Source organism: Macrotis lagotis, chromosome 1 (genome assembly GCF_037893015.1).
Source record: "Macrotis lagotis isolate mMagLag1 chromosome 1, bilby.v1.9.chrom.fasta, whole genome shotgun sequence".
Taxonomy (NCBI): Eukaryota; Metazoa; Chordata; class Mammalia; order Peramelemorphia; family Peramelidae; genus Macrotis; species Macrotis lagotis.
The window spans coordinates 170,588,168-170,615,411 of NC_133658.1; the positions used below are offsets into that span (position 1 = coordinate 170,588,168).

The 27,244-nt window shown below is 37.7% G+C and overlaps 1 protein-coding gene across 5 annotated transcripts in view; it reads right to left on the minus strand.

Moving 5' to 3' along the window:
• DTD1 (D-aminoacyl-tRNA deacylase 1) overlaps nucleotides 1-27,244 on the minus strand; it is a 231,974-nt gene that overhangs the window by 155,360 nt on the left and 49,370 nt on the right. For all 5 annotated transcript variants that reach the window (XM_074209368.1, XM_074209364.1, XM_074209366.1 and 2 more), the window contains exon 4: nucleotides 623-723. In XM_074209368.1, coding sequence (XP_074065469.1) covers nucleotides 623-723 — 101 coding nt within the window. The remainder of the gene's footprint in view (nucleotides 1-622; nucleotides 724-27,244) is intronic.

Below are 27,244 nucleotides of genomic sequence, written 5' to 3' on the forward strand. Positions count from 1 at the left end.
GCTACTTCTGACCCCTATTCTTTGACCCCAATATACACAATATGTGTGTATTGAACTTGACTGCCTCACACCCAGAATCATCTCCAGTCATCCTAATTCAAATCTGACCACTGGACTCAGATGACTCCAGAAGACTAAGTAAGGTTGGTGACTTAGCACAGCACCCCCTCATTCAAATTCCTCATGGCATCATCTCTCTGATATCATGGTCTTTTTCAAGAATGAAGGACAAACATCATCATGATCATCATTAGAGGTTAAGCATTCATTAAAGACATCATATCAGGGAAGAAAAATTATTCAATATATGACTTATGATTCTATTTGCATAACTACTATGAAGACTCATTGGTATTTTTAGAAAACAGATTCTGCCTTGGTTAGAAGCCCTAGTAAATGAAAAATGTCCTCTAATTTTTTCTAGTCTTGCTTTAAAGACTAATCCTTGATTTATTCAAATGCCAATATTTCGAATCAGGATTAATACCATGCTTTAAGTATTACCCTTGAAAATAAATGTCTAACTATAAGATTCTTAGTAAGAAAGGTATTGTATAAAACAAAGAATTGGCACATATAATGCTATGAATGGTGGCAGGAATGGAAGCTGTGGAAGGTTTACCTGCTTGGGATCTGCTGCAGCAGCCACTGGTGACTCCAGCTCTATAGTCACAGGCCCATCATTCTGGATATGTACTTGCATATAGGCTCCAAACTTGCCATCTGAAAAATCAATTAAGCACTTTAGGAGAAATGAAGAAAACAAAACAACCACCAAAAAAAAAATCTCATTTAAGAAGCACAAAAATAATTGTTCAGTTCTGAATATTAAGTTTAAGAACAATAACAATAAACTATAAAATATTCAGAGGAAGACAAGTAAAATAATAACAGTCTTCTATAGAAGAATCTGGGCATGTTGAGGCTGGAAAAGACTCAAAGAAAAAATGAGAGCTGCCATCAAGTATTTCAGGGACTATGGAACAGAGACAGAATACAACTTGCTGTCTTTGGCCCTCGAGGGCAGAATCAGGAGTTATAGGTAAAAGTTGCAAAGAGGCCAATTTAAACACGACATCAGATTAAAATTCCTAATAAGCACCTTCCAAAAGTGGAATAGGATACTTCAAGAAACAATGGGGTTGGGGGTGGCTAGGTGGCAAAGTGGAAAGAGCACCCGCCCTGGAGTCAAGAGTACCTGAGTTCAAAGCCAGCCTCAGACACTTATTACCTAGTTGTGTGGCCTTGGGCAAGCCACTTAACCCCATTTGCCTTGCAAAAAAACTTAAAAAAAAAAAATGAGGTTCCTTGCCCTTAGAAGTCTTCAAATGGAAACTGTGTAAGCCCCTGTCAAGTGAGGATTCCTTTCTCAAATGAATTCTCCTCCAATAAAAATCCCTTTCTACGTATTGTTTTAACAAGGGAACCCTGGCTAGGAAGGTAGTACCATCTCCAATGATCATAAACAGCTTTAAACAAAAGGTGGTATTTTAGAATAGTTTTTAAGTTAACAAGGGCTTCTAAAAGACAGAGAGGAGAAAGAAATGCTTTCAGATTGGGGGACAGTCCGGATTCCACTCCAAGGTAGGAGATGGAGGCAAGTTTGCCTAGACCTGTTTCCTATGACAAATGCCTGAGAACAGGAATGCATCCCTCAACCTGGGCAACAGGTTCCCTTTGCCATGGACCAGTTCTAACAACAGTTCTTACTGCCCCTGTCAGCCTTATTTCCTCCAATTTGTCCTTTCCTCCTAAATCAGGAGAGACAATATGAAAAGTACCAACCTCTTCATAGACCCAAGTCAGAACAGCTACTTATGCCAAATCTTACAAAGACACAAAAAGCACTGGTTCAGGAGTCAAAGAACATAGTTCCACTGCCATCATTTAATACCTGCATGACTAAGGCGTTTTCTCACATGTAAAATTAATGGGTTGAACTTGATACAGGTCATTTATTTATTCTAAATTTCTAAAATATCTTTACCTTTAACATCTCTTAGTAAATACTAAGTCTCAACCACTGTATACAATAAATTCCATTCACACTTGGATGGGCTTATACTAATAATTTTTAAATAATGGTTGACTTTATGACTTTTTAGTTTTAAAAGGTTAGTCAAATAAATACCAGAATTTAATTTTTATCCATTTCAGCCCGACTAGGAAGAAATCAGTTGGAAAGGAAATCATGTATTTAATTGCCAGCTAAGATTAGGACTATAATTAGTAACACATTTCAAACACTCTTCTTTTCTGAGGAACAAAATACAGACTCAAAGGTAAAGATTTATTTCCAACCTTGTCTCTATTTCTAGTATTCAAAACCACAAGGCATTGGGGGTTTTTTCCCCCTATTTTTTCTAGCTAAGAATAGAAACAGTAAAAGAACCTATTTATATCTATATTTTAATATGCCTTGAAAGGTCTTGAAGTGCTACTTCTAAACAATCAGTAAAGAACACACCATAAAAATTTCATATGTGAAATATAACCACAAAATGTCCTTGGATCCTGGAGAGCAATGGTCTAGAACTTAATGACTGTCCAACCAATCAGTTAAAAAATGTTAGCGCATGCACATAAGCATATTTGTTATATACACTTATATACACTATAAAATTTATACAGAAATAAAAGTAGAAAAGAATATGAAATATGAAATAAAACCAGTTCCTAAAGTAAAATAGGGAGCTATTAGAATTTAATAGGTGGAAGATTGACATAGACTTGAATTTTAAGAAAATTATTTTGACAGTTATATGGAGATCAAACTGGAAAAAAGGAGGAAAAAATATTAATTTTTAATTCTTGATATCAATTTAACAAATACAAATAAAAATGAATATTTACAATACAACAGAAAAGACCACATGAAGCCACAGAATTTCTTTTAGGTACGGGGTATGTTTATTTTTCTTTATATTTAAGTATATTATACAGCAACACAAAAATCACAAAATCTGAAAATAGCAGGGGACAAAGTAACCATCTAATTCCTAAGAAAAATCCTTATTATACCTGAAAATTCAATTCAATAATTTAATAAACACTTTTAAGTACCCATTATGGGCCAAGCCATGTGCTATAAGCTGAGGATTAAAATAAGAAAGATAATCTCTGCCTTCAAGAAGCTTATAAACTAATGGGGAAAGACAAAAGACAAATGGAAGCTATAAAAGGGGGAAGGGGACTGGGAGTTGAAACCAAGCAGATGCAGAGATGAGCTGCAGATGAGAGGGAAGTGGTCATCCTATCTCTACTTGAAAGGCCAACACGGAAAGGGAATTCACAACTTCCTTTTTATTTTTCCAATTACATGTTATGACTGTTTTCCCCCCTCCCCTTGGTGGTGAACTAGTAAAAGTACAGCTAGTAAAAGTTGCATGAGTACATTATTCACTTCTTTAAAAAAAATTTTTAAACAAGCCATTCCCCACTTGACAAATGGTCAAAAGATATGAAAAGGCAATTTACAGCTGAGGAAATCAAAGCGATCCATAGTCCTGAAAAATTTCTCTAATCATTACTTATTAGAGAAATGCAGGAGCGGCTAGGTGGCACAGTGGATAAAACACCGGCCCTGGAGTCAGGAGTACCTGGGTTCAAATCTGGTCTCAGACACTTAATAATTACCTAGCTGTGTGGCCTTGGGCAAGCCACTTAACCCCATTTGCCTTGCAAAAACCTAAAAAGAGAGAGAGAGAGAGAGAGAGAGAGAGAGAGAGAGAGAGAGAGAGAGAGAGAGAGAAATGCAAATTAAAGCATCTCTGAGGTACCATGTCAAACCTCTCAGGCAAGCCAATATGCTCAGAAAGGACAATGATCAATGTTGGAAGGGATGTGGGAAATCTGGGACACTATTACATTGTTGGTGGAGCTGTGAACTCATCCAATCTTTCTGGAGAGCAATTTGGAATTATGTCCAAAGGGTAACAAAAATGTGCATACCCTTTGATCCAACAATACTACTACTGGGTCTATACCCTGAAGAGATTATGAAAATGGGTAAAAAAAAATCACTTAAACTGTTTGTGGTGGCAAAGAATTGGAAATCAAGTAAATGTCCTTCAGTTGGGGAATGCCTTAATAAACTGTGGCATATGTATATCATGGAACACTATTGTTCTATTAGAAACCAGGAGGGAAGGGAATTCAGGGAAGTCTGGAGGGATTGCATGAACTGATGCTGAGTGAGATGAGCAGAACCAGAAAAACATTATACACCCTAAGAGCAACATGGAGGCGATGATCAAGCTTGATGGACTTGCTCATTCCATCAGTGCAACAATCAGGGACAATTTGGGGCTGTCTGCAATGGAGAATGTCATCTGTATCCAGCGAAACAACTGTGGAGCTTGAACAAAGACCTAGGACTAATATCTTTAATTTAGGGGGGGAAAAACTGATATCTTATTGTCTGATCTTGCTATTTCTTACTTTATGTTTCTTCCTTAAGGATATGATTTCTCCCTCATCACATTCGAAATCAATGTAGACTATGGAAACAATGTAAAGACTAACAGAATGCCTTCTGTGGGGGTGGGGAAGGGAAGCAAGAATAGGGAAAAAATTATAGAACTCAAAATAAATAAAATCTTTCTAAAAAAATTTTTTTTAATTTTATTTCAATGTAACTCAGAGCTCAAGTCTAGCATTTACATGAGAATTTCCTCACTTTTAGAGAAAACAACTACTCTGCCTGACTTTTGTCTTGCAACTGAATTTTGATGACTCCAGAAGAGAAAGAGTAAGGCATCATAAAAGCCTTTTGGATTGTTACTTTCAACATAAAACAAAAGTTCATCTTATTAAGTCAAGAAACCTGCATCTCACTAAGCTTCACTTGGGACTTTTTATGGAATTAAATGTTGCCTTCTTAGAAGTGGTTGAACTATCCTGCTGGTAAACCCTGCGAAGATTTTTATTTAGGAGCTTCTATATCCCCATCATTTTCATCAAACTAGTTTTGATGTTTGCAAGTGTTCTGATTCAGAGGAGCAAATGCAGTGCTATACACCAAATCTCAGAAAATTACTCCTTTTCTCCTCTACTGTTGCCAAATGTGTGTGTTGGCTCAACTTTCCCTCCAACTTAAGAATAAACTGTTACCACTCAGAGAAGTACTCTAATCTGTTAATTCTTTTGGTAGTCATTTAGCCTCAATGCCTCCCTTCAATTGAATGTGAATATTTAGCTTGGAAAGGATGAGTCTATGATCATTACAGCATTCTGCATCACACATCATCTTTGTCACTCTGATCTTAAGATCTGATCTTAAAATCACATAGTCTATAAGATGCTAAAAGTTTGCTGTAAGGGTGTAACCAGTATGTTTTAGTGTATTTAGGTAAACAGAAAACAGTGCGTATAATGAGGTTATAAGAGGCACAAGTCTTCAGTAGTAGTTGTTGCTGTTTCCAACTCAATTCCTCCCAAGAACTCCTAACATATCTGGTAGTTTGAGCCTTCTCTAGCATTAAAGTTAACCAAAATTATAAACTTGTCCTCTTCTGATACATTGATGATAAGGGTCTCCCAGATCTTCATTATTTTTTTTTTACTTCATCAGGGTTTATTATAGTTATGGTATAGACACTAATGATGCTGGCATGGCATTTTCCTTCAAGTGGCCATCTCACTGTCATGAGCCTGTCAGTCACAGCTTTAGGTAGGCATTCAAGCTTATTGACTAAATTAGTTTTGATTGCAAAATCTACCCCAGCTTCACAGTGGTCTCCTTCACAGCTGCCACTCCAGGAAAAAATATATATATATCCAGCTCCAACTTCAGGGAGATGGGCCTTCATTTTCCAGCCTTATTTCACTCAGAGCTGCTATGTGAATATCATAACTGCTAAGTAGTTCATCTTTCAGGTTTACTGAATTTTATACTATGAGTATGTGTGTATATTCCATGCACTGATGGTGAGCACAATCTTCTTTGTAGAAGTTTTTGTACATTTTTTTGTTTCCACCGCACGGGGGGAATACCCACCTGCGTGGTAATCAGGCCAGAGTTGGATAAACAGAAAATTTTAGGATACCTTTTCTAGGCCCTCCCTCACACCAGTGAACATGGTGATCCTTAAAAGGCTGCTCTGACAACTAATAAGGTTGTTTCTGCACATGTCTGGAGAGAGGAGGGAAGAAATGTCAAGTATCAGGGACAGCCAGTAAAAATGCCCTCAGTAGAGAAATGGAAGCCAATGTCACTGGAACATAGACTATGTGGGAAGGAAGGAAGGATATAAGAAGAAATAGAAAGATGGAAGAAGAGGTGGTGTAAATTATAAAAGACTTTGAAATCCAAAAAGGCAGTTTTTTTATTTGAACTTGGAGGTAACAGTCCTGGCACTGAAGCTTACTGAGTCTAGAGGTGACATGGTCAGAGGTGTACTTTAGGAGGATCACTTTGGTAGCTAAATAGAAGATAGACTGATGTGGATGTAGCTGAATCCAGAGGTCAGCTGGGGGTGGTGAGAGCCCAATCTGGGCTGCCTGTGTGCAGGGTTGTGACTACAGTTCACAGTGTATCTGCACTGTGTTTCAACACTTGCCTGTCACCATAGGACTATAAGCTAGAAATGGTAAAACAGAAGGGTGGCTTCTTATGCAGTTAACTGCATTTAAGTGAGGCAGAGTTGTACAAAGTCATAGGTATCACCCTCTCTTCCAAAATCATCACAGTCAAGTCAAGACAACTGGTGATGGCTCAAGATGCAGTGGATGATTTTAATGTCTTTGCTATCTAACCAAGCTCTTAACACTCCACAGCGCCAGCTTCAGCAGTCATTGAAATGAACTATCCTCATCCACCCATTCCATCATAGGAAGACTTCACATGCTTGGGGAAGAGAATCCCTAACTCACCAACCTCAGCTACCCTCAACCTAGTTTAGTACATCTGCTGAAAAGGTTTACCAGGGTAGAACCAATGTTCATGATTCAGATGAGAATTAGGTAGAAAAGATGGACACCAAAAGTGAAAAGAAGTCCTGAAAAGGGCTCAGCAGCAGAACCAGAAGAACAGTGTTCACAATAACAGCAACATGGGGTTGATGATCAATCTTAATGGCCTTGTTCATTCCATCAGTGCAACAATCAGGGACAATTTTGGAGTATCTGCAATGGCAAATACCATCTGTATCCAAAGAAAGAATTGTGAAGTTTGAACAAAGACCAAAGTTTTTTTTTTAAAAAAACTAATTTTATTTTACAATTTTGCTATCTCTTATATTTTATATTTTTTCTTTAGAATATGATGTCACTCTCAACATATCCAACTTAGATCAATGTATAGCATGGAAACAATGTAAAGACTAACAGACTGTCTTCTGTGGGGGATGGGGGGAGGAAAGCAAGATTAGGGGAAAAAATTGTAAAATTTAAAAAGGGGGGGCGACTTGGCAGCCCTCACACCAGAGGTACTAGTCTTCCCTGAATACATCCTACACCCCACTAGAAACAGTAATCAAATAACACTATTGGAAAGTACATGTTTTTGAACTGATGCTGAGTGAGATGAGCAGAAGCAGAAAAACACTGTACACCCTAAAAGCAACATGGGAGTGATGTTCAACCTTGAAGGACCTGCTCATTCCATCAGTGCAATAATCGGGAGCAATTTTGAGCTGTCTGCAAAGGAGAGTACCATCAGCAACCAGATAAGGAGCTGTGGAGTTTGAACAAAGTGCAAGGACTATTCCCTTTAATTTAGGGGAAAAAAAAAACAGATAGCTTATTGTCTGATCTTGTTACCTCTTAAGACTTCTCTTCTCTTTAAGGAAATGATTTCTCTCTCATTACACCCAATTTGGAACAAGGTACAACATGGAAACAAAGTAAAGACTGACAGGGTGCTTTCTGTGGGGGGGGGGGGGGAAGCAAGATTGGGGGGGAAAATGTAAAACTCAAATAATATCTTTAATAAAAATAAATAAAAAATGAAAAAAAGAAAGTACATGTTTTGGGTTTTTTTAGGTTTTTTGCAAGGCAAATGGGGTTAAGTGGCTTGCCCATGGCCACATAGCTAGGTTATTATTAAGTGTCTGAGGCCAGATTTGAACTCAGGTACTCCTGACTTCAGGGCAGTGCTCTATCCATTGTGCCACCTAGCCACTCCTGGAAAGTACATGTTAATCAATTATGTTAGGATTCCATTCACCATCTCGTGATATCCCTGAACATAATACCCCCTCATTAGCTACTATTCCCCCATATAATGTAATTTCCTTGATGGGAAGTACAGTCATGTCAGTTTTGTATTGGTATCCCCAATATTTAATACAGTCTATGGTATACAGTAAAATAAATTAGATTGATTCTGTATCTTTTTCAACTGGTCCTATTTACAGTTAATTGATGATTCTATGTCTCTGTACTTAATTCAGAAATTTAGTTAGACTATAATGAGTTAATAGAAATCTAATTCTCCTATTAATCACTCGTCTATTCTTGAATCAAGAAAATCTGTTACCTTTGAAGGATGTAAGTGAACACCAGGGAGTCTTTGTAGAAGAATTTAAGTTCTTTGAAGAAAAGTTTTATCACACTTTTATATTTATATCCTCAGCACCAACAATGAAGCCTGACAAATACCAAGTACTATTAACTGAAAAAAATCATCTAGTCTAACCTGTATTTGAAAAGGAATGAACTCTATCAAGTGTTTACTCATTCCTCACTTGAAGAAGCCTATTTCAAAGCTCTAATTTTTACTAAGTTTTTTCCTTATACAATATTATCTGTCTCTCTGAAACTTCAGTTTCCACCTTTTGAAACCAAACAGAACAACCCATCTTCTACATGTCAGTCCAACATATTTTTCTTTTTCTTTTTTTTTTAGATTTTTTTCAAGGCAATGGGGTTAAGAGTCCTTCATATTTTTTAAGAGTCCTCTTATAGTCAACCCAAGACTACTCTTCAGGAGGTTAAACATGTGTATTTCCATCAAATTTCCTATCTTTAGTCCCCTTCACCATCCTTCCCTGGATGCTCTCCAGTTTGTCAGGAATGAGCACAATTCTCAAGATGTGGCAAAGTCAAAATAAAGAGTTCAGTAGGTCAATAATCCTCCCTCATTGTGGATATTATGCTATTATGAGTCAATCAATCACTCAGCAAGTTTGATTCACTGAGCCTTTATTATATACCACATACTTAGCTTGGATGCAAAAAAAAACAAAACTTAAACAAAGAATTCATTCTATAATCTTAACAGAAAATCACATTATCTTTTGCAACTGCCATGTCACAAAGACCTCAGATTTTTTCCATGTGACTTGTTGTCTAGCCATGTTGTACTTCTGAAGTTGTTTTTTTTAATCAAACTATAGAATTTTAAATCTCTCTTAAGTTTCATTTTATTATATCTGGTTAATGATTATATTTTACCTTAAAATAGCAAGAAAAACCTCAGTACACAAGTTAGAACCTCCATGGATAATTTTTGAAAGGAAATGGATAAGTATTACACAGGATGAGAAGGTATGGATAGGATGAGATGTGTACCACAGAAAGGAACACCTTTAATGTTAGATCCACAAAAATACTTTCTTGTTCTCATCCCTGCCTAAAGTTTGTGGTGTCTGCATTCTATCTTCCAACACATTAACTAATTCTCCTAGTTTTGAGTTGATCTCAGTTTTGACAAGCAAGCCTCTATGTCTCCATTCAATTCACTAAAAAAAAAAAAAAAAATGGTAAATAGCACAAGCAGAGAACAGACCTCAGCACTCAACAAAGGCATTCCCCTCCAAAAGACAGTGACACATTTATAACAACTCTTTGCAGTTACCTTGTCCACAAGGTACCATGAAGCATTTCTGTTCACTGTAGAAAACTAGGAACATATTTATTAGATATACAACTTTCTCTGATGTTGAATCAATTTATTAATTCCATTAAAAAAAGGAAATGTGGTTAGTCTTACATGACCTACTTTTCATAAAACCAGCTCTTACTGGTTACCATTTACTTTCAAAATACTTACAAATCATTCTTTTAATAATAAGTTTCATATTTTTCCAGGTATTAAAGTTAAGTTCCCTAGCCTCAAAGTTGTTCTGCCTTTTTTGTCAGTCAATAAAATTTATGAAACACTCAATACATGCCAGGAATTGGGCTAAGCACTAGGGAAACAAAGAAAGGCCAGAGACAGTCCCTGCTCCCTAGGAGCTCATAATTATTAATGAAAGCTCCAACATACAGATATCATATGCAGAATAAACTGGTGATGACAAAAGGAAGGCACTAGAATTGAGGGGGATCAGAAAGGGCTCTGTGGAGAAGAAAGCCAAGAGTTAAAGAGGAGGAGGGAAGAAATGTGAAGTATGGGGGACAGCCAGTGAAAATGCCCTCAGTAGAGAACTGGAGGCCAATGTCAATGGAATATAGACTATGTGGGAGAAAAGAAGGATATAAGAAGAAATAGAAAGATGGAAGAATAGGGGGAGTAAATTATAAAAGACTTTGAATACGAATACTAAAAAGACAGGTTTTTTTTATTTGAACTTGGAGGTAACAGTCCTGGCACTGAAGTTTACTGAGTATAGAGCTAGCATGGTCAGAGGTGTACTTTAGAAAGATCATTTGGTAGCTAAATAGAAGATAGACTGGTGTGGATGCAGCTAGATCCAGAGGTCAGCTAGGGGTGGTGAGATCCCAGAGACAGCAGAGGTTCTTTTAAGTAAGTAAATCACCAAATTTTCTGACTCAGGGGGGGTAAGAAAAGGCATAACTTTTAATTTACAGTTACTGCTAAAAGTTACAAGTTAATTCACAGTGCAAGTTTTAAAAAGTGAGGTTTTTAAAGATAGTAAATTTAAGCAGGAAGAAACAGTCCAAGAGAACATCAAGGACAGATAAGAATGGAAGAGGGTGGGAAAAGGGGGAAAAGAAGAAGAGAACTACAGCTGCAAGTAAACAGTGGGTTGATTAGCCAAAGTCAGTTAAAATCTAAGTTTGGAGAGTGTAGATCAACTCCTATAAAGGGAAGAGTTAAGGGAGGAGTTAGGGAGGCACCAGGAGGGACTAAGGAGTGGCTTAATCATGACATAAGGTTGTGTTTCTGAACAATTCCCAAATTAACTGAAGGGGTCAACTTAAGTGGGAGTTAGAGTCTTTGCTAACTCAAAAAAGTCCTAAGGAACTTATGCTATATAACTAAGCAAGCCTGACAAGATAACTTAAAACACTAGTTTATAAAGGATTATATAGCTATATACTATATAGAGTCAACATAGGGAAGATTTAACAGTTTTAAAGATTAACTAATTTAACAGTGTCTGTTTGCTAGGAACATTTATGGTTTAAAGAGGTTTGCTGATGTTGATGGACTTGCTCAATCCATCAGTGCAACAACCAGGGACAATTTTGGACTATCTGCAAAGAATATCCTCTGTATCCAGAGAAAGAATTGTGGAGTTTGAACAATGACCAAAGACTATTACCTTTAATTTAGAAAAAAAAAACCCATTATCTAATTATGTAATTCTGCTATATCACATATTGTATGTTTCTTCGTTAAGGATATGATTTCTCTCTCATCACATTCATCTGAGATTAATGTAGACCATGGAAACAATGTAAAGACTAACAGAATGCCTTCTGCTGGGGGGTGGGGGGAAAAATTGTAAAACTCAAAATAAATAAAATCTTTCTAAAAAAAATAAATAAGGGGTGGCTAGGTGGCGCAGTGGCTAAAGCACCGGCCTTGGAGTCAGGAGTACCTGGGTTCAAATCCGATCTCTGATACTTAATAATTACCTAGCTGTGTGGCCTTGGGCAAGCCACTTAACCCTATTTGCCATGCAAAAAACCTAAAAAAAAAAAAAAAAAAAAGCAGCCACAGCATGTAACTGGAAAAATAAAATAAAATATTAATTAAAAGGAAGTTGTGAATTCCCTTTCCTTGTTGGTCTTTCAAGTAGAGAAGGGATGATCACTTCCCTCTCATCTGCAGCTCATCCCTTCATCAGCTTGGTTTCAACTCCACAAATCAAAATAGGTACTTCCCAGTACCTTTCCCCTTTCATAGCTTTCATTTATCCTTTCCCCATTAGATTGTAAGCTTCTTGAAGGCAGAGATTATCTTTCTTATTTTAATCCTCAATTTGGCATCCTTAGCACATTACTTGGCCTATAATGGGTACTTAAAAGTGTTTATTAAATTATTGAATTGAATTTTCAGATATAATAGGGATTTCTCTTAGGAATATAATGGACTTGGAAATTAGATGGTCATTTTGTGCCCTGCTATTTTCAGATTTTGTGATTTTTGTGTTGCTATATAATATGCTTAAATATAAAGAAAAACAAATACACCCCCTACCTAATTCTGTGGTTTCCTATGGTCTTTTCTCTTTGTATTTTGTAAATATTCATTTTTATTTGCATTTGTCAAATTGATATCAATTAATTAAAAATTAATAATTTTTCTCCTTGTCACATCTCTCCTTTTTCCCAGTTTTATCTCCATAGATCTGCTGAAATAATTTTCCTAAAATTCGACTCTATGTCAGTCTTCCACCTATTAAATTCTAGTAGCTCCCTATTAGACCTTAGGAATTGGTTTTACTTCATATCATATCCTTTTCTATTTTTATTTCTGTATAAATTTTATAGTGTATATAAGCTCCATGGCATATTACATAATTTATAAATAAGCAAATAAGCTTATGTGCACACGCTAACATTTTTTAACTGATTAGTTGGACAGTCATTAAGTTTTAGACCATTGCTCTCCAATTTTATATCAGTGCTGGCATTTGTAAGAATGCCATCCACTCATGGGTCATTGGTAAGATCATATAGAAAATAAAACTTCATTTATAAAACTTACTTTGTTATTTCATTTTTAGCCTAAGAAAATTATGGTTAACAGTAAATTGTGCCATGACTCAGATCTAGGCTTTAATTTGAAAAAGAATAAACTTTTCCTCTGGACAACTCATTAAAGGGATACCTAAGAAAAACCAGGACTGATTTTGAGCCTGGCATGAGTGTCTTGTCTGAAGGTGAGCTTGTTACTTTTCAAATCAATTGCCCTAGCTGTGAACTGTGTTTTATTTGAAGTGAAGTTCTCTGGGGTTTGGGCAATCTCACGGATTGTTAAGATTTGCCTTGTTTTTTTTGGTTTCCAGTCAGTGTAGGTGCTTAGGGATTATTTCTAGTCCTAAAGGAGATACCTCTTTGGTGAGGCAGCTCATTGGTTAGGACGTTGACATTTTTATTTGATAAAGCGTAAAGGAATATGTCTGGAATCTTTGTCATATATCTTTTGTCTTTTACATGTTATTTATTTAGTCTTTTTGGTATCTGGTTTTTGTGTTTAACCATTGCTGACTGATTGTTGTAATCACGGGACAAACTAAATCTAAGATCAGAGATCCAGTAGAGAGAACTGCTTTTCCTAGTGACCATATATTTTGTCAGAGGTGGCAAAAGTTGTTAAGTGACAATCCTCAATTGAGTTGGCCTAGGTGGGGGATCATTTGAAAGGACTAAAGTAAACTATCTTAAAATAAAAATTGATTTTAAAAACTAGTAAGACTTCTAAGAAGGAATGGGGATGTTTTTATCATTGGGCTAGTGAAATGCTAGAGAGAAAACATAAAAGTCTCTTCTTCAAACATCCTTTCCCCTGATAAGACAGCAGGTACAAAAAGTCTTCAGTTTACCTCAATTTCTAATTCTCCTCCAGTCTCAGTTTCAGTCCCCTTCTCCTTCTGAGGCATAAGAGCCAGAAGCAAATTTTGCCTCTCCCTCTGCTCCAAAAGTTTCAACTGTTCTACCTCTTTCTATTTCTGTTCCCCCTCCATATTGTATGACTTTTCCCCCTTCTTAAGATTCTGGTTTCTGTGAATCTACCCCATTTGCAAACCTGAATCATAGTTTGCTGCCATATGTCCCCCTTTTATCCTGCCCTACCTAATCTTAAGAATTTTTTTGTTTCTTCGACTCCACCCCCTGCTGCAGCCTTCATCCTGCCTTCTCCCTCTCCCTCCTCTCATTTAATCTCTTCTCTTCCTGGCTCTTCTATTTCTCTTTTCTTAATCATCTTCTCCCCCACTTTGCTCTAATCTCCCTGATTCCTCTTCCTCTATTTCCCCTCATTTTCCCAATATTAATCCCTCTGTAATCTCTCCCTCTTCCTTGCCTGTTCCAACTCCTCCTGTTCTCCCTTACCCAAATCCTTCTATAACTTCTTCCCTTTGTTCTTTAATCTCTTCTCCCACTGCAACCTCTTCTGTTCATCCCCAAAGTTCTTCCCCTTCTTCCACTGTTTCCCCCACATATAACTCCCAATGTGAACTTCTAAGACCCCGATTTCTTCTTCTTTTACTCTTCTCTGTCCCCCAATTCCTTCTTCTTGTGCTCCTATTTAATCTCCTTCCTATAGTTTTGCTAATTCTATTCTACTTCAGCCCACTCTCTCTTCTTACCCTCCTATCTCATCTTTTCCTATTTTATTTCCTCTTTCAATTCTCAAATGTATCCCATTGTCCCCTCCTCACACTCTTCTATTCCTGTTCCCTGGTTCCAGATAAAAGCCTGAAGCCTGGCATCTATCCTTTCAAGGTAGCAGTAAATAGATCAAGTCCTCAGACCATTCCATCTACAGATACAGAAAAAAAAGTTGCATCAGGTGTTAAACTTTGTACTTTCCCACATTATAAGTTTAAGCCATGGGACAGAGGTGAATTAAAGGCTTTAAAGAACAACTTCCCTGATCCATGTCAAGATCCTATAGGTTTTAGTGATCAATTAAAAGTCAATCTGCAGGGACAGCTAGGTGGCGTAGTAGAGCACCCACCCTGGAGTCAGGAGGACATGAGTTCAAATCCAGTCTCAGACACATAATAATTACCTAGCTGTGTGACTTTGGGAAGGTCACTTAACTCCATTGCCTTGCCAAAACAAACAAAAAAAAGTCAATCTGCAATCCTATCGCCAGATATTTGCCAATTAGTAGGTAAGGAGGCAGCAAAGAATTGGAATAAAAAGGTAGATATCAAAGCTACTTTTGAAGAGCTCCAAGATACAGATTGGGTGGTATGTAGAGATTAGGAAAGGCATTCTATTGAGGCTCAAACAATAGGAGATGCTTTATTTGAGGTTATCCCACTTGCTTTCCCCCCCCCACAAGACTTTTCAAATATCAAAACTGTTATTCAGAAACAAGATGAAACAGTATTTCAATTTTTTGGTAGCCCAGCAGAGGTTTTTGATGCAAATTCTGACCAAAATCATGACAAGGAAGGAGGACAGGCTTATTTTCTCTCCTTTGTTAGTAATCCAAAACTTCCTCTGTCATGAAATACTAAACTGACACAGCCCGAATGGCAGAACAAACACCCCAATTTATAGTTGAATTATCTGCCCAGTTAAGTAAGAATTGATCTCCAAAACAGAACTGCGAGTAAAAAAGGATAAAATATTCACTACGTAGGTTAAGCTATTGACTGCTCCTTTCCAAGCCCACCTGGCATTAAGGATCAACCAACAGGAGTTTGTCATTATTGCAAAAAGCCAGGACGCTGGAAAAAACAATGTGTCTTCTCAAAGATATAGAAAGCAATAAAAACCAGAAATTATAAAGCCCTTTCCTGCAGCCTCAGGGATGCTCCAAGGTAGGTTTGCAGGATCCAGTTTCTACTTGTCCGTCTCTGCCCATCTCCCATTTAAGAGAGATGGCCCATGGTAGTACAGGACCACCCCATCTCTCCTTTGATGGACCCTGAGGCTACACTGTCTGTTCTGGATCCTGACAAAATCCCCTCCCCATTTCCTCAGAGCTCTGAGAGCATGATGGTGATAGGGGTGTCCAATAAACCTGAGCATTTAAAACTAATTCCCTTTCTGTTTCTCTGGGACAGAATGACTTTCCTTCTAGTTCCTAAAGGCCCTTGTCACCTTCTCAGTCAGGATTTTTTACTTTTTCATCTACTGTGCTCAGATTGATGCCCACTGGTTGTAAATTAGATGACTGTTCCTCTTCTTTAGTTCCTGAGGCAGCTCTGTCTCTGCTGCCTAGGCCTGACAGAGGGAAGTCACTGGCCCTTCCATGCCAAGGTCCCAAAGATCCTTCAGTTATTGGGCAGATTGTTACAGCAGCTCCAGCAAAAGTGCAGATAGATCACTCTCTCCCTCTCCCCTGCATAGCTCAGTACCCTACTGAAGATGCTAGACCTTTGATCCAAAGTTACAAATCAAAGGATATGCATGTACCTCTTTTTCTAATATGCCTCTTTTTCCCATTAGAAAGATAGGAAACAAAGGCTGGTCATTAGTACATGATTTGTGAACCATTCATGTTCACAAATGTCCCTAAGGCTGCATTCTTGGAAAACTGAGTCAGAAAGGATCCAACTTCAGACCATTCTGAAAAGTCACCCTTTCAACTCTTATCCAAATAAAGCTTTCACCTACAAATTTCAGCTAAACCCACCTTGGGTTTTCTGGCTTCTATAGACTTTGACTCACCAGCATTTTCTTTGATACCCGTATTTCACATTTAATATAGAAAGCCAAATTTCAGTTCCATGAAATTTTTTATGACAATTTCCTATAATCAGGCAGAGATTCATCTCCTCAACTCTACAGATTAAAGGATCATAAAAATGCTGTGTATTGATCATGATTGTATAATGGTAACAATGAATATTACAAGAAAAGTCATAAGATGTTATCTATGTTGCACAGGCGATTTTACAACAAAAGGTTTGTAACATATGGCATATAGAAACAAAATAAAAAAATAATTTTTCTATTGATATGCTTAAATACTTGCATGTATAACAAACAACACTTGGTGATATCATCGTAGGAAATTGGAGAAAGAAATAATGAGTAGTAATAAAAATTTAAAGTATAGTTACCTCAACTGATAAATATATGTATTATGTATTTAAGATTGAGAACATTATTTATAATGTTTCATTATTATATAGTTACTGCTATCATTTTAAAATTCAAAACTACTGTTACAAAATTATACTAAGGATTGTACTACATCTTATATCAATCCATCAAACTAATTTTTATATTCAATCCCCCCTTTTTGAGTCAGAGGAGCACAGAATGCCACCTGCAGACCAAAAAGAAAGAAAAGGGGCCTTTTAACTTCACATTTCCTCAGAGGATATGAAGGGAAGTTCTTTTAAATATTCCTCATTTGACCGTGGGACATTTATCACTTCCTTCTGATGTGATTTGATTACAGATGTTATTATCTTATTCACTATAGTAATGGAACATTTAGTGGCCACAACCAACCCTACTTATGCTGCACAAAGGATAAGGGCAAGGATAGCCAGTATCCCAGCAACAGACTAAAGGATAGACCTGATCCTACTGCCTATGACTGAGGTTAGGCACCAAAAATGTCATGCCGTGGTGGGCTTTGATGCCTGTTCTCTCAAATGAGTGGCTTACTTTTTTTTTTTTTAGGTTTTTGCAAGGCAAATGGGGTTAAGTGGCTTGCCCAAGGCCACACAGCTAGGTAATTATTAAGTGTCTGAGACTGGATTTGAACCCAGGTACTCCTGACTCCAGGGCTGGTACTTTATCCACTACGCCACCTAGCCACCCCTAGAGTGGCTTACTTCTGAAACTTCTCTATACTATCTTGTATCTCCTGAGATTCATTAATATAAAAACAACATTCCCCATCAAGGAAAACATGGTGTCTTCCCTCTGCTGCTAGAAGGGAATCTTATGCCCGCCAGTTTAGTACCACCACTCCTGCCAGAGTCAACTTCACCCTTCAGATTCGTCACCATCACTACTAAGTTGTCATGCATTTCAACCAGTTCTGTAGATAGGGATTTATAAAACTCACAAGAGCAACCACTCCCACTCCCATTCCCACTCCATTGGCTACAACATCTTATGATCAGGGACAGGAGGACATGACTAAAGGGAACTCAGGTGACTGACCAGACTGAGGGGCGAGCATCTACAGCTAAAAGATCATGGACTGGCAATGATATGGGGGTATTCCCAGGAATATAGTACAGATCACATACTGCTCATACAATTGTACACAATCCTGACCTTTCAGGAGGGAAAGAGTCTGATAGAGAGAAGAATCACACATAAAAAAACATCCCTAGGGAGGATGGCAAGGTGAGGGAGAATGAAATAGTGCCCAGGGTCCTTATGTAGTCAGGGATTTGTCCCTGCTGGGAAGACACAGAGTTAAATGATCCTTCAGGATATCATTTTACATATATAAGTCAACTTTGAGACTCAATCATCCCATGGAAGGATTTTTTTTTAATGTTTTTGCAAGGCAAACGTGATTAAGTGGCTTGCCCAAGGCCACACAGCTAGGTAATTAGTGTCTGAGGCTGGATTTGAACTCAGGTACTCCTGACTCCAGGGCTAGTGCTCTATCCACTGTGTCACCTAGCTGCCCCCATAGAAGGATTTAAATAGGGGTTATTGGATAAACTATTGTAAACAGGTCCATATTTGCCCAGATGTAACCTCTGTAGTGGTACTAATAAGTAACTTGATGCCCTGTCTTAGTTCAGATTTTATGGCAGTCCTCTTTACTATGCACCACTGATAAGGAAAAAAATCATTATGATACTAGTAAGGATTAGGCCTACCATCACAAAATTTGGAGGCTGAGGAATTCCCTTAAGTTGTATTAGTTCCTAAAACCCAAGAGTAGGTCAAATTTAACAAAAGTGAATTTTTCTTTGCTCCTGTAGAACCAGATGACCTCCCTGGTTAAACCCAGATAGTATAATTACAGAGGGCTGGGTCAGGGCTCCCTACAGGAACTCCAGAAATGTTTTACAAAATAACAGAAAGCAGCAGAGGGTGACAATGGGGCCTATTTAATCTCAGAAAAAAGCTGTGCCCAAAGTGACATTTGAGTTGAGAGATACAACATTCCCTCAACCTCTTTTGGAAGAATTGGGCACTTAAGAAAAGTTCATAACCCTGCCTGTACTCATATGTTATTTTTGCTGTCACTTGTAGGTTAGGTGCTGCATCCTCAAAAACTTTAGGTTCTCACATGGATGGACTTGTGCTGTTAACTCAATAGATCCTCATTCAATAGCAGAGAGAGAGGATAACCAGCAATGATTCCCAGACGATAGCAAATAACCAACAACTAGACAGGTTAAACAGTTTGGCTGCCCTATGACTGAACTTTCACTCGGGATGCTTTGGTATGTGAGAGGAAGGATGGTTTTCTTCCCAAAATAGTGATTTCTCACTCTTGGGAAAAAGATGTAAAACAATCAGAAACTGACACAAAAAACCACCTATGTAGGGGAGGTGAGATGAGACAGACATATTGGACTGAAGAAAAACAGGATTGTGGCTATTGAGTATGTGTGAAAAATAAGTACAACAAATAAGGAAATTACAGTCACGTATTCACAAACTATTCTGCACTTGTTAAAAAGATAATGGTATAAAGGCTAAAAGAATGGAGGACAGTTGAAGTCTCTCAGACCTGGTCCTGAGGCTTGGGAATACTGTCCATCTCTGATGTTGTCTTTTTCTGGCCCCTCCAAAATTGTAGGGCAAGATCACTAATAGACTCTGAAGTCCACTCAGGTTCAGGGTCACTATTCAGATGAGACAGATGTATCCATGCATCTATACTCTGGAGCTTAACAGCAGTGGAGGTAGTATCCAGTAACTTAAAGGATGCAAATATTATAGAAATGGATGATGTAGTTGATGGGGGAGAACAACTCTGGATCCATTCTGACACAGTCCAGTCTCCTGATCTCAGTTGCACCCTTATTTTTCCCACTGGTGTATTGTGTCAGGAGAGATTAAGGCTTGTGCCTGTGTCAAAGCTACTAAATCAATTGGGGGGGGGGGGTGCAGCTGGTATGGGACAGGATATCATTATGAGTACTGCCTCCCTCGCTGCCTGGTCAGCTAGCTGATTTCCCTTAACCTTAGAAGTGGAGTCATGGGAATGGCCAGCAGTTTTAATAACAGCCACCTGTTTAGGGAGAAGCAGACATTCTAAAAGTCTGGAGACTTGTTCACTATGTTTAATGGACTGTCCAGTGGAATTTAAAAATCCTCTTTGTTTCCACAACATCTCAAAATCATATGCCACTCCAAATGAATACCTACTATCTATATAGATGTTAATTTTCAATCCTTTTCCTAATTCACAGGCTTTTGTAACTGCTTCCAACTCACCCTGCTAAGCTTAGTGAGCAGAGGGCAGAGGGGCAGATTCTAATACCTCTGTCACTGTAGTAATGCCATAGTCAGAAACCAGTTGACCCTCAGGTTTCCTCAGACTGGAACCATCTGTGAAGATGGTGAAGTCTTCATCAGGGATGGAGGTGGGTTTCTATGAGATCTTGTCTAGGAGTCAGTGAATGAATTGAGACACAAGTCATGATTGGGAGGATTGGGTTGTGGGCACTGCTCACAGAGTAATCTGTTTCTAAACTAGGGGCAATTTCTAGAGATTCAACAGGGTTGAGGACATTATGTCTTTTGATGGTGACATGGGGGCAAGACAATTACTGGGTTTCAAGCTTTGCCAGATGACTACTTGATAAATGCTGGGTGTGATGGGAGGTGAGGAGTGCCTCAACTTTATGTGATACTAGTAGAGTCACTGGGGTATTTAAGATAATATCTTCAGCCTGTTTAAGAGTCTCAGAGATAGCAATGTTATACTTAAGCAGGGTGGCAGACGTTGAGCCACTGTGTCTAGTTGTTTACTATAATATCCCACTGTTCTATACCTATCCCCATGTTTCTGTGCTAAAACTCCTATTGCATTGCTTTCCTTCTCTATTGAAATAGAATAAAAGGAAGTGAGTATTTGGGTAGACCCAGAGCTGGGGACTTAAAGAAAGATGACTTTATAGTCTGGATAGCTTCACACTGTTTTTCAGATAGGCAGGGGGAGTCATGGGTTTGATATTGCCAGTCTTGTACAAAGGAGCTAAAACAGAAAATAATTCAGGTATCTAAGACCTACAATATATAGCAGGACCCCAAAATGCTCATAACTGTATTTTTGAACAGGGAATAGGAAACTCAGAGATTACCTTGATTAGGGAAGGATCATGGGAGACAGAACCTTAGGATACTAATGTCCTGGAAATTTCACAGAGGTCTGACTATACTGGAATTTATTCTGAGAAGCTCTATAGCATCTTCCTTAGGGCATTATAATACATATATATATAATTATAGTTAACAGTGCAAGCTTTTCTGATACAAGCTTTTCTGATACAAGTCTGATATCCAAGGGACATATGAAACCATGATAAAAGAATTTCAAGCTTAACTTTCTTACTATCATTAACCTAAGCTGAAAAGGTCACATAGAGAACCAGTCAGCAAAATAAAGCTTACCAATTACAGCTTGAGCTAGTTTCCCGTTTTTATCTAATATAGAGCTTTCCCTTCTACCATCTGTGCCTTCATTTGTAAATCATTATTCTTTTAAATCCTGTTGTATAATAGTCAGGGTCAGAGCAAAGATGAAAGTGTGAAGGCAGCATTTTCCGGAAACTCTTTCCCCCCTAAAACTCCAAAAGCCATCAAATTATGACTAGCCAAAATTTGGAGGGGCAGAACCCACAGAAAGAATGAGTGATACATTTTCCCAGTCTAAGATAACTTAGAAGTTCCATGGGAAAGGTGTGTCTCACCAGGACCAGGAGTTGGAAAAAGCCCCAGCTGCAGTGCAGCCCAGGAAAAACTTGAAGGGCAGGGAGAGAATTCTGCTACCCCAGAATGAGTGTGGAGTGAGGGAGCACCAGCCACAGAACCTGCAGCAAGAATCAGGAGAAACCAGCCTGTATCTCCAGAACACAGTCCACAGATGGTCAGGGGGTCAGGGAAGACTGCAAAAATTTCTCTGTTCTCCATGGGGGCAGGACTCTGCTATTTGCCCACACTCAGATCCAGGTTGCAGTTTGGGGTTCCATACTAAGATAGCCAAGCAAGGCCCCTCCTTACAGCTCCAGGGCAAAGGGGAGTGCTGTGGTCATCTACATATCAAAGCACAGGAAAGAGAGCATAGATCTTTGAGGAATAAAGGTCCCAGTGGTGTGTCCCCCCAAAAAAAACACTCAAAACCTTGGAAGTGTTGTAAATCAGTCTTGGACTGAGGAAATGAGTAAACAATAGAAAAAAGAAGAATCTGACCATAGAGAATTACTTTAGTCCCATGGAAAATCAAAACACATACTCAGATGATGACAAAATCAAAACTTCTGTATCCAAAACCAACAAGAGAAATTGAAAATTCGCTCAGACTATGGATGAGCTCAAAAGAGACTTTGAAAAGCAATTAAGGGAGGTGGAGGAGAAATTGGGAGGAGAAATGACAGCAATGCAGAAAAATCATGAAAATTAAACCAGCAGCTTGGTGAAAGAAATACAAAAAAATACTGAAGAAAATAATATGTTAAAAACTAGTTTAGACCTAATGGAAAAAAGGCAAAACAAAAGGCAAATGAGGAGAAGAATGCCTTAAAAAACAGAATTGGCCAGCTGGAGAAGGAGATTAAAAAAGCTCTCTGAAGAAAATAACTCCTTCAAATGCAGAAAGGAACTAAAGGAAGTTGATGACTTTACAAGAAATTAGGAATAAATATAACTTCCAAAAAAAGCCAAAACTTAGAAGAAAATGTGAAATATCTCATTAGAAAAACAACCGAACTCAAAAACAGATCCAGAAGAAATAAATAATTTTAAAATTATTGGGCTATCTGAAAGCCACAACCAGGAGAAGAGCCTAGACTTCATTTTTCAAGAAATAATACAGCAAAGTTTCCCTGAGATCCTAGAAGCAGAGGGTAAAATAGAAATCGAAAGTATTCACCAGCCACCTCCTAAAAGAGATCTCAAAGGAAAAACTTCCAGGAATATTATAGCCAAATTCCAAAACTCGCAAATCAAAGAGAAAATTCTAAAAGTTGCCAGAAACAAACAAATCAACTACCGAGGCTCCATACTCAGGATTACATAGGATCTGGCAGCATCTTCATTAAGGGCTCATAGAGATTGGAGTATGATATTCCAGAAGGCAAAAGATCTTGGTTTGCAACCAAGAATCAACTACCCAGTAAAACTGAGCATCGTCTTTCAGGGGGAAAAGATGGACTTTCAATGAAACAGGGGACTTTCAAACATTCCTATTGAAACAACCAGAGCTGAACAGAAAGTTTGATCTCCAAGAAGAGGACTCTGGTGAACCATAGAGGGGGGTGGATAAAAAGGACTAACTATGAGGAACTTAATGATATTGAACTGTTTGTATTCCTGCATGGGAAGAAGATATTGATAACTCATATCAACTTTCACATTTATAAGAGCTGTTAGAAGGAGCATATATAGACAGGACATAGGAAGGAACAGAATATAATGGTATAATATAATAAAAAGATGGAGTCAATGGGTTATAAAGCAAAGTACTGGGAGGAAGGGAAAGGAGATGAAGAAACTAAGAAATTTCACATAAGAGTCAAGAAAAACCTTTTTTCAATGGAGTGGAAAGGGAGAAGGCAAGGGGGAATGAGTGAGCCTTCATTCTCATCAGAAATGGCTCAGAGAGGAAATAACATACACACTTAATAAGGTATAGAAATCTATCTTACCGTAGAGAAAAAATGAGAAGGAAGGGATTGGATAAAGGGGAATGGGGGGAAGGGAAGGGGGGAATAGGTGATAGGAGAGGGAAGATTGAGGGAGAGGGTACTCAGATACAATACACTTTTGGACAGGGCCAGGATGAAAGGAGAGAGAGAGAATAGAATAAATGAGAGTGGGGAGGAATAGAGGGGAGGTACAGCTAGTAATAGCAATTGTGGGAAAAATATTGAAGCAACTTCTTTGGTGAACTCATGATAAAGAAAGCAACTCACCCCAGAGACAGAGCCACTGGAATCTGAACACAGACTGAAGTACATTTTTTTTTCTCTTTCTCTCACTATTCTTGAGGTTTCTCACCTTCTTGGAAGGGGGAGTGTTTATGTTTATTCTTATAACAAAATTATTGTAAGAATATAAAATAAATCTAGATCCTTAAAAAATAAAAATTAAAAAAAATATATTGTTGTACCCATCCTGCTTATGTGACCAAGACCAATTAACAGTTGCTGAAATTGATACTCCGGGCTCACTGACTTGATGCTCAAAAGCATAATAAAATGAGGTTTCTCTACCTCTGCATCATTGGTCATGATTAGTCATAATCCTAATCAATGGTTTCTCAGACCGTTTTTGTAACAATAATTGGTTGCAGTGCAGGAACACACTAGGTCAGATTATGATGAAATTTTTCTAGTCTAGTAGACTTCCACTGCATGCATGATAGATTTTACTTAGGAGGACATATGGACAAGAAAAACTGATTCACCAAAAAAGTTGCTGTCCTACTAGAACATCACAGAAACAAGTCAGCATTCTGTATATTTGTCTGTATTGTCTTTGCCTATCTAAATAATCTATTAGACATGTCTAAGTCTGATACTCTTTTATTCTATGTTTCTGATTAAAAAGTTTTATCAGACTATAACTGAGGCTTGTAAGTCTGAAAATTAGCCTCTGCCCTCTACAACATCTGTGTCTCTCCAATTATAAATCTGAAGGCAGGCACTGTCTGTGTAAAACAAGCCTGGCCCCCCTCTAATTGCAACTGCAAGTTTGGCTTGCACAGTTGTATAAACAAGCAGGGTAAAGAACATCCTGAGAAGGCAGGAAACTGGTCTGCTTATCTCTATAAGAGACTCAATAAATACTTATACTCATGACATTTGGGAAAGGGAAAAATTCCAGTATTTCATGTCTATATCATATCTGATAAAAACATAAAATATCAAGTCAGAAGAGGAGACAGCAGTCCTGTTGCTAACTGATACTTTGTTAGTTCTAACACAGAACAAACAAATCTTACAGATGGGGAGAATCATAATCTGTGACACCTTTATGTACTAATTTGTGACCTGATTAGTTGGCTGCCAAAATTTTATAATCTTCTGTGAGATTTCTATAAATATTTTTTCTTCATTTAAGTTCATTGTTGGTCTCTTTAATGAGATCATCCACACATGGGTTCAATAAGATCCTAGAGAATAAAACTTCATGGACAAAGCTAATTTTTTGTTATTTCATTTTTTTAGCCTAAGAAAATTATGATTAACATACATAAATCACTGGTTTTGGAATGATCAGTTTGGTAGCTGCCTCAGTTTTCTGGTAAGCATAGTACTGTAAGCATAGTACTGTGATTCAAGAATGGGGAAAAAAAAAACTTGAGAAATTTTAAGATCCTCCTTTTTCTAGATGAATAACTGGGGTAAGACTGGGATTCATATTAATTCTGTGGCAAGCAAGCAAGCAAGACTTATCTGTCTGTCTAACATTTGTAATTACTTAATAAGTGATTACGCTCATTGTCAAAATTCCTAGGTAGACTCAGGGTGGTCTAGTCAGGTGTGATATAAATCTCTAGTGGTCAGTAATCATTATGGAATCTCTAAGATTTTAGTAATTCTGGTTTGTGGCCATTTCCATTTAGTTTCTGAATCTAAATTATTTATGACTGAAGCAACCCCCCATTCCCTTTCTAAAGATACCTCTGGGTTGCCTAAAACCTGATTTTGTCATTTTTATCAAAATGTTTGGCCCAGAAAAACTAGACATCCTTGACCCCAAGAAGGATAAAGAGAAATTTAAACACTGTATACATTAGTGAAATGATTAAGTAACAATAATTAGGGAGATCCAGGGTTTTTTCATTTTTTTCCTATTTCCTCATTCAAAGTTCAGTCTTTCAGGGGTGGCTAGGTGGCGCAGTGGATAGAGCACCAGCACTGGAGCCAAGAGTACCTGGGCTCAAATCCGGCCTCAGACACTTAATAATTACCTAGCTGTGTGGCCTTGGGCAAACCACTTAACTCCATTTGCCTTGCAATAACCTAAAAAAAAAAACAAAAAAAACAAAAAACAAATCAAAGGTAGCAAAAAAAAGAAAAGAAATAAGACCATTGAAGCATTTTTTAATGCAAAGAAAAAAGTGGAAGGAAAATCAAAAAGAAACAAATATAAGGAGACTAGCTTTGATAGCTACTAAGTGAATATCTCTATCCTGAAAAAGAAAAGTTGTACATATCAGAGATCTACAGTTTCTTGTACAATCCTCTTTTTTGTTCAACTTCCCCCTTGCCTTCCCCCCACTTCCATATCATTGTAATAGCTCATTGGAATAAAGAAAAATCTTATTACATGAAGTATCTTAGCCTATTCCCCCCACCTCTCCTTTTTCTTTATCCCATTACATTTCCCTTTTTTCTATTGACTCCATTTTTACACCATATTTTATCTTCAAATTCAGCTTTCCCCTGTGCTTCATCTATAGAATCTCCTTCTACCTCCTCTGTTAATTCAGAAGGTTCATATGAGTATTATCAGTGTCATTTTTCTATGCAGGAATACATGCAGTTTATCATCATTAAGTCCCTCATATTTTCCCCTTCTCTTTCACTTTCTGTGCTTCACCTGAGTCCTGTATTTGAAGATCAAACCTTCTGTTCAGCTCCGGCCATTCCAACAGGAACATTTGAAATTCCCCTGGTTCATTGAAAGTCCATCTTTTTTCCTGGAAGAGGACATACAGTTTTGCTGGGTAGTTGATTCTCGGTTGCATTCTAAGCTCTTTTGCCTTCCGGTATATTATATTCCAAGCCCTATGAGCTTCCAATGTAGTTGCTGCAAAGTCCTGTGAGATACTGATTGCAGCTCCACGGTATTTGAATTGTGTCCTTCTGGCTGCTTGTAATATTTTCTCTTTGACTTGGGAGTTCTGGAACTTGGCTATAATATTCCTGGGGGGTTGGTTTTCTAGGATCTCTTTCTTGGGGGGGGGGGATCGGTGGATTCTCTCCATTTCTATTTTGCCCTCTGCTTCTAGGATATCAGGGCAATTTTCCTGTAGTAATTCTATGAAAATGATGTCAAGGCTCTTTTCCTGATCATTCAACTATATATATATATATGTAAATGTTCATTTTATATGGCTTTTGTTAAGTTCAGGTTTTTTAAAATAAATAATTTGAAGATATGTAAAATGAATAGGACGTTTGGTTTAGAAATTATGATGGACAAAACAACTTTTAAAATTATTTAAAGAAAAAATGATCAATCCTTTCTTTCTAATGTAATGTATAAAGGACAAGTAAAAGAAAGGTGCCAATGTGCTGTAATAGCTAGAGCCAGT